An 8,877-nucleotide genomic window follows, 5' to 3' on the forward strand; every position below is an offset into this window, starting at 1 on the left:
GGGGTCCATCGAACTGTTCAGTAGATCCATTACATTCATGTTTTACCTTTTTGTTTGTAAGAAATTGTGTGAGATAAATGTGGGTAATTGCAATATTTTTGGAAAATTGTGTACTTTCCAAAAAGTTTTCTTAAGCAAACTGCTCAGTAGATCCCTGGCATTCATATTTAGGATGTTTTATAAGTGACCTAATGATATGTGGGAGATAAGATGCATAAAAGTGGAAGCTTTGAGATAGCAGAAAAGCAATTAAGATTCCCAAGAAAGCTTTATGCTTTGGTACTGTGGAGCAGAACAACAGTTATCCATTTAAGATTTAAGAGAACATGTACTGTCCAAAAATATATGGCTTGTTTTGTGGCTTTACCCCACATAAAAAGTAGTAAATGTGTTGATTTTGCCGTAACTGAAATGACAGAAATGATAGATCATATGGAGTATTTTTTTTTTGGGACCCCTACATACCACAAACCTGTGTACATTGGGCATCAAACTGTTCAGTGAAACCATGGCATTCATATTTAGGGTGTTTTATCTTGGTACCTAATGCTATGTGGGATATAGGATGCCGCAAAGTGGAAGCTTTGAGGTCATTTTTGGAAACCTGACAACTTTAGGAGAGCTTTGTGGTTTGGTAATTTGGAAGAGAAAGACCTAGTTACCCATTTGGGGTTTGAGAGAATGTGTGTGTACTTTCTGAAAATGTTTTTTTTGGGGGGGGTGAACTTTTTTTGTGGCTTTACCCCACATAGAACATAGTATGTGTTTTTTCAGTAGCTGAAATGACAAATGATAAGGATATTTTGATTTTGGGCCCCTCTATGTCACATATTTTGATGCCTAATGTGCATGCAGTAGGTTCATCTGTTCAGTGGACACCTGACATTCATATTTAGGATGATTATCTGGTTAACTAATGACCTTTAGGAGATGAGATGCTGAAAACTGGAAGCTCTGAGGTCTTTAGAAATTTTTATAAAAACCAATAACTTTAGGAAAGCGTTGCGACTTGGAAGAAAGACAGTTACTTATTTTGGATTTATCAGTCTTTTCTTTCTAATGTATGGTTTGCTAGGGTATACCTACTGTTAGTGGAATTTTTGGCCTTGGAATCTAAAGTATGCAGCTTTCTGGAGCAGTGCTTTGGAAATTTGGTAGGGTACTGCTGGGAGTTTGTGACCTATACAAGTGAGAAATCTCCATAAAACTATATATATTTGGTATTGGTGCATTCAGGAGACCTGGTAATGTTATATTTTTGTGCATAAAATAAATTATGTTTCGCATATGTGTTTATATTATGGAAAATGTTGTTTTTTTGTTTTTAGATATTTAGGGACTAATCAGAAGTGGAATTACACTAAAATTGTAGCATATTTTGAATATCTTAGGTCATCCTGGAAGAAAAAAAAGATATGTAGTTTTACTAGATAAACTAAAGACCCACCCATAGAAATGACCTTGAAATGAATGAGCACAAAATGTTTAAAAACTAGCAATAAAAGTGCCAGAAGCACCAAACCGGCTGACGGTGAGCGGGTTAATGAAATGGTCTACTGAACTTATAAAACCTGCTTACCCATTGGTTTTAATGAGTAAAACTGTTGAGGGGAAACAAACATAACCATTATATTCAGTTGGTCAAAAACTTGCAAACTTGATAGACAGCAATGTAAAAATCTAGAAAATGCATTTTTGTGTCCTTTTGGGGCCAAAAGGTAATTGGAAATAAAGGTTATATAAGATACACTGACAATCTTTGTCCTGACTACTTAAAAGCTTGCTCTTGGTGTTTACAATTAAATTTAATTGAATTCTTTCAACAATTTTTGATGTCTGCCATAATATTGCTATGAAAGTGGTGGCCTTTGTACCAGCCTATGTAGAAATGGTGATAATACACAACATATTGCTATCTGAATGTCATGTATTGCGTTAAATTTTTGTTTGGTTTTCCTTTTTAATTGTCTATAATTAAGTTTCCGATTAAAGAAAACATTAATTCAATTTTGCGTGTCCTTTTCTACATCGCAGTAAACTTTTGCTGATTTTTCTGCAGATCAGTTATGGCTCCAGGGATCCCGTGTTTAATGACCGAGTACAGTTTCCTTCCTTCTACAGAACTGTCCCTGATGAACTATCTGAAATCGATGGGATTGTAGAACTGATTAAGCACTTTGGCTGGAAATGGGTCGGGCTCATTGTATCTGATGATGAGATTGGGCTTAGGGCAGGCAAACATTTTGAGAGAGAAATGAAGAAAGACGGGATCTGTTTGGCCTTCAACATTAGAATTGAATTGGGGTCAATAGCTTCTACTGATCCTATGAAGACTAGAGAGATATTAAACAGAAGCACAGCTAATGTGGTCGTTCTTTTAGTCAGTTTAAGGTTTGTTGGGTATATTCTGTTCTTTTTTGCCATGTTTGACATGCCGGAGAAAATATGGATTGTATCTTCAACTTTCTTAAGGGTTTTAGATACAGCGTATCCCCAAAATCGAATAATATTTAATGGCATTTTGGCTCTTTCCATCCAACAAGGAGAGATTCCTGGGTTTAGAGAGTTTTTACACGGTTTGAATCTATCTGAATGTCCCGACGGCATTTTGTTTCCAGATGTCTCGGAGAGATTATCTGATTGCAAACTGCCCAACGCCATTAAAACAACCCCAAGTGGAACAAACATCTCCCTCCCACAATGCACGGAGAGTGAATTCTTTCAGGAGTATGATCTGCCGATTAACGAAACTCTAAATTTCAGAATATCTTATGGGGTTTACACGGCAGTATACACAATGGCCCTCGCTCTCCATAAACTGAACATGAAACAAACAAGGGCAAGTCACCCTGACAGAAGAGAAAGACAACATATTAATTTTAAGCAATGGCAGGTAAGATGATTGGTGGGTCATATGATCAGCATTGCATAAATACAATAATATTGTACTTTCTCTATTGCGCATAGAATAGAGTTGCATCATGAGACCATTTGTCTCATATAATGCAGTTCGATATACAGGTATGGGACCCCTTATCCGGAAAACCATTATCCAGAAAGCTCTGAATTACAGAAAGTCCGTCTCCCATAGACTCCATTTTAATCAAATAATACAGAATTTTAAAACTGATTTCCTTTTTTTTCTGTAATAATAAAACAGTACCTGTAATTGATCCCAACTAAGATATAATTACCCCTTATTGGGGCAGAACAGCCCTATTGGGTTTATTTAATGGTTAAATGATTCCCTTTTCTCTGTAATAATAAAACAGTACCTGTACTTGATCCCAACTAAGATATAATTACCCCTTATCGGGGCAGAACAGCCCTATTGGGTTTATTTAATGGTTAAATGATTCCCTTTTCTCTGTAATAATAAAACAGTACCTGTACTTGATCCCAACTAAGATATAATTACCCCTTATTGGGGGCAGAACAGCCCTATTGGGTTTATTTAATGGTTAAATGATTCCCTTTTCTCTGTAATAATAAAACAGTACCTGTACTTGATCCCAACTAAGATATAATTACCCCTTATCGGGGCAGAACAGCCCTATTGGGTTTATTTAATGGTTAAATGATTCCCTTTTCTCTGTAATAATAAAACAGTACCTGTACTTGATCCCAACTAAGATATAATTACCCCTTATTGGGGCAGAACAGCCCTATTGGGTTTATTTCATGGTTAAATGATTCCCTTTTCTCTGTAATAATAAAACAGTACCTGTACTTGATCCCAACTAAGATATAATTACCCCTTATTGGGGCAGAACAGCCCTATTGGGTTTATTTCATGGTTAAATGATTCCCTTTTCTCTGTAATAATAAAACAGTACCTGTACTTGATCCCAACTAAGATATAATTACCCCTTATTGGGGGCAGAACAGCCCTATTGGGTTTATTTCATGGTTAAATGATTCCCTTTTCTCTGTAATAATAAAACAGTACCTGTACTTGATCCCAACTAAGATATAATTACCCCTTATTGGGGCAGAACAGCCCTATTGGGTTTATTTCATGGTTAAATGATTCCCTTTTCTCTGTAATAATAAAACAGTACCTGTACTTGATCCCAACTAAGATATAATTACCCCTTATTGGGGCAGAACAGCCCTATTGGGTTTATTTCATGGTTAAATGATTCCCTTTTCTCTGTAATAATAAAACAGTACCTGTACTTGATCCCAACTAAGATATAATTACCCCTTATTGGGGGCAGAACAGCCCTATTGGGTTTATTTCATGGTTAAATGATTCCCTTTTCTCTGTAATAATAAAACAGTACCTGTACTTGATCCCAACTAAGATATAATTAATCCTTATTGGATGCAAAACAATCCTATTGGGTTTAATGTTTTATTGATTATTTGGCCCCTGGGATGGCAGCCCCAGTCCAACATGCCGATATTATGGAAAAAGGGGGTTTGGATATAACACGGGTCTGATTTACTACCAAAGGTACTAAATGAGCAGTGTAATAAGCCACACTAACTTACTAGTGATGGCATGGATTTGTGGCAAAATTCCGCCATTGGTGGGAAACCAATTTGGTGAAAAAAATTTGGTGAGTGTTGAAAGTTTTGGTTGCATAAAAAAAAGTCCAGGTTGCATCACAAAATCCCACTCCCACATTAAGAAAGTCGCGTGCCTCAAAAAAGTTGCACGATAACCTTGTTTTGCAATTTTATTTTTTTTTTGCCACTAGGGTTGAAATTAGTGTTTGTATTTCATCCAGTTCCTACAACTGACTCCAGTTACCATACCAAACGTGTAGGTGGAATACACACAAACTTAGGGCAACTATTCATAGCCCATTATTAACAAATCCCTTCTCTTTTAGTTGAATGCTCTGATACAGAGTAAGGATTTTGAGATGACTTCCGGGTACAAGATTCACTTAAACGTCAAAAAAGACCCGTCAAAGTATTATGAAATTGTGAAATGTTTTTTCTCTGAAGAAGGAGGTGTCCAAACCGTCAAGGTTGGAAGCTTTGATATCTCTAGACCTGATGGAAACCAACTGTCCGTCAATAGCAGCGCTGATCTCTGGGGCCCTTATTTTACAAAGGTAACATTGAAGCTACGAGGACTTATTTGTAATCTCTAAATGACGTAATGATGTGTCTTGAACAAAATTGTTAAATTATTTCAATATTTTGCCCCCATAGTGTCCTCCGTCTCGGTGCAATGAGCCCTGTACGCCAGGACATAGGAAATCAAAAAATGAGAGGAAACCGCCCTGCTGTTATAACTGTGTGCCATGTGCGGAAGGGGAAATCTCTAACACAACAGGTAGGTCATAATGCAAAACTCCAATGTTCTTCATGCCATCATCCAATCATCTGTACCTGTTATAAATGGATTTAAAAATCTGAGCTGTCAATCATATCTTGCCTGCCCCGCCTCTATGCCGGAGGCATTGTCCAGCACTTGCACCAGACCTGGATATGAGATGGTCATTGGTCCAGGGGCTATAAGATTAGATGGAGCTTGTCTTGAGACTTTATTACAACGGCCCAAATTCCAAAAATGTTGGGGCACTGGGTAAAATGTATTTAAAAAAAAAATGCAAAGAGACTTGCAAATCATTTATACCCTAAATTTAATAAATAGTACAAAGGCAAAATATTACATTTTGAAACATAAATGTAATTGTTTGTTCTGAAAAATATGTGTTCATTATTAATTTGATGCCTGCAGTCGTGATGAGCGAAAACGGCAATAAATTCTGTGAAAGGCGGGGTCGCGTCAAAGTTTGGTGCATATATTTTTGTGGAACTGGACTTTTTTTTAACATGACCGCAAATTTTTGTGGCTAAGTTTCACTGCGAATCCATGCCTGGCTACAAAAATTTGCTCATCATTCAATAAAGTTGGGGCATGTTTCAGCTCTTTTAACTAAGGGGAACAATGGCTGTAGGTTTGAAAGTGAAAGGTTTCCCCATTCTTTCCTGATATAGGATTTCAGTTGCTCAAGAGTTTTCCTTTGTCGTATTTTTCATAGGGCACCAAACGTTTTCATTGGGGGTCTGGTCGGGACTGTTTAGGCAGGCCGGCCGGCCAGTGTAGCACCAGACTTTTTTCCTACACAGTTACGATGGTGCTTATGAGTCCTTGAAGAATAAGTTGCTTTAACATGTTTCCCTGATTTTACATTTTCCAGGTTTTTACCCAATATTTTCCTGGCTCACTAAAAAATGTAAAATGGGGGTTCTACTATACAGACAGAACATTTTGCCAGAATAGATGCAATCTAAGGGGGAGAGGGAGTGAAACACAGGATGAGGGGAACCAGAGAGAATGCAAAGTTCTTGTTGGTTATGATAGTAGTGATGAGTGAAGAGTAAAGGATGAATACAAACAAAGATTAGGGGATGGGTGGTCAGTTGCTGAGGGATTAGGTTGTATGCTTGAATGAAAAGATGGGTTTAAAGTGACTTTTTGAATGCATGGAGGCTCTAAAACTGTTTATTGGGACAAGACAGAGTTACAAAGAATTGGGGTCAGCAAGGGAGAAGTCCTAAATGCAGGAGTGAGGAACTAAGGAGGAGAGAGAAAGGTCATTTGCAAAGCAAAGGTTAAGTTGTGGGGTGTACTTGGTATTAGGGTGCTTATATATAGTGGGGAAACACTGATGAATGCTTTGTAATCAAGTGCAAGAATCTTGAATTTAATCCTGTGTGTCACAGGAAGCCAGTGCAGGGATTGGCCGAGTGGAGTGGGAGGAGAGAGACTGGTGGCAGGGTTCATGATGGGTTGGAGTGGGGTCAGCTGAGACAGGGAGAATCTACACAGTTCCAGTAGTCTAAATTCAATATGATGAGCTATGACTGCAGTGCAGTATGTCAGGATTATATCCCCAAGGCAAACTGTAGGGCAGGGAACAAAGTGCAACAAACATGGAGGATGGCACCCTTTCTTTGCACTTTGCACCCTGCCCTGCAGGTAGTAAATTATCCCTACAATTTCCTGTGCTTTCACATAAGCTGCCATTGTAATAAATTCATTTCAACAACTGGCAAGTTTATTTTTCTATTTTTGTAAGAAATATAAAATGTTTCCATGGTTTTTGTATTGCTTTTAGACACACAGAGCTGTATAAAGTGCTCTGAAAATGAAAAGTCTAACAAAGAGCAAAATGGCTGCATCCCAAAGAACATAAACTTCCTCTCCTATGAAGACACACTGGGTGCTACTTTATCCTTTATTTCTTTTCTATGCACTGTTACATGTACCGTCATTCTGGGAATCTTTATAAAGTACCGCGAGACTCCTATAGTGAGAGCCAACAACCGATATCTCAGCTGTCTCCTCCTCATCTCTCTCATGTTGTGTTTCCTCTGCACTTTATTATTCATTGGGCGCCCAACTCAGATATGTTGTCTCCTCCGACAAGTAACATTTGGGATTGTATTTACTATTTCTGTTTCTTCTGTGTTGGCTAAAACTCTCACAGTTATTATTGCCTTCAATGCCACAAAGCCTGGGAGCAAGCTGAAGAAGTATGTAGGAACCCAACTGGCCATCATATTAGTCATTGTATGTTCTTTAGTTGAGATTGTCATCTCTGCTGTATGGTTGGCCTCCAATCCCCCATTTCCAGAGGCTGATACTCTCTCTGACCCAGACTATATTATTCTGCTGTGCAATGAAGGGTCAGGCTTTTTCTTCTTCTGTATAATTGGATATATAGGAACGTTGGCCCTACTGAGTTTCATTGCTGCATTTCTAGCCAAGGATTTCCCTGACCGATTTAATGAGGCTAAAAACATCACTTTCAGTATGTTGGGGTTCTGTAGCGTGTGGGGGGCATTTGTCCCTGCATACCTGAGCAGTAAGGGCAGTAGAATGGTGGCAGTTGAGATATTTGCCATTTTATCCTCCAGTGCTGGATTATTGGGCTGTATATTTGTTCCCAAGTGTTACATTATTTTTCTAAGGCCTGAACTGAATATAAGAGACACCATTGTTAGAAAGCAATAGATTGTAATCCAGAGTAGGGTTTGATCTGGGGTTTAGTGGGATCCCAAGTAAATGAAGTGGCTTTTCATTAACTGAGTGGTTGCACTTACCTTGGTATAAGGCATAGAAAAGCCTTCCTGAGTTCCCTAGGGAAAACAAGAGGTAACATTTAGGGTATAACTTTTACAGATTCATCAGTTGGCTTAAAAAAAAATACAGCACTTGGCCCCTGTATACAGCAAAGAAGAAAAAGCAGAATTGGCTGTAACAAATAAGTTTGGCCATTTCCCTGGAGAACTTGATTTTGACCGAAAGTGAGTGGCAGAATGGCCTTAGAATGGGGTCCTTGCAAACTATTTTGCGTAAATATCTATTTGTCCCCAGCTTCTATAAATAACCACAGCTACTATACATTGCCCTTTCAACTAGGATTAACTCCATTCTTATATCAGAGTTTTTTCTTCGAAGGGGTATCCAACAATGCTGCCCTGTCTCTCTTCTCTGTTTTTGCCCTTGCAATTGAACCGCTTTGCCTCATTAACCACCTTTTCAGATATGTCTTTTGTCAAAATCAAATAACTGATATGGGGGAATAAGATGCCTAGATTCTCATCGCAAAAACTGACCAATCCATTTGGAAAAGGGGGCTTGGTATATAATACAGGTATAGGACCTGTTATCCAGAATGCTCGGGACCAAGGGTATTCCAGATAAGGGATCTTTCCGTAATTTGGATCTCCATACCTTAAGTCTACTAAAAAATCAATAAAACATTAATTAAACCCAATAGGACTGTTTTGCCCCCAATAAGGGGTAATTATATCTTAGTTGGGATCAAGTACAGGTACTGTTTTATTATTACAGAGAAAAGGGAATCATTTAACCATTAAATAAACCCAATAGGGCTGTTCTGC

General features: G+C 38.1%; 1 protein-coding gene across 1 annotated transcript; it reads left to right on the forward strand.

Annotated features, from left to right (window-relative positions):
• Positions 1 to 565: 565 nt before the first annotated feature.
• Positions 566 to 7,984, forward strand: LOC105945576 (vomeronasal type-2 receptor 26). The gene is made up of 5 exons (XM_031902775.1): positions 566 to 634; positions 2,060 to 2,893; positions 4,842 to 5,069; positions 5,170 to 5,293; positions 7,086 to 7,984. The coding sequence occupies exons 1-5, from the start codon at positions 566 to 568 to the stop codon at positions 7,982 to 7,984; spliced, it is 2,154 nt and encodes a 717-aa protein (XP_031758635.1).
• The last annotated feature ends 893 nt before the right edge of the window (positions 7,985 to 8,877 follow it).

This window comes from Xenopus tropicalis, chromosome 5 (assembly GCF_000004195.4).
Source record: "Xenopus tropicalis strain Nigerian chromosome 5, UCB_Xtro_10.0, whole genome shotgun sequence".
In the NCBI taxonomy this organism is placed as follows: domain Eukaryota; kingdom Metazoa; phylum Chordata; class Amphibia; order Anura; family Pipidae; genus Xenopus; species Xenopus tropicalis.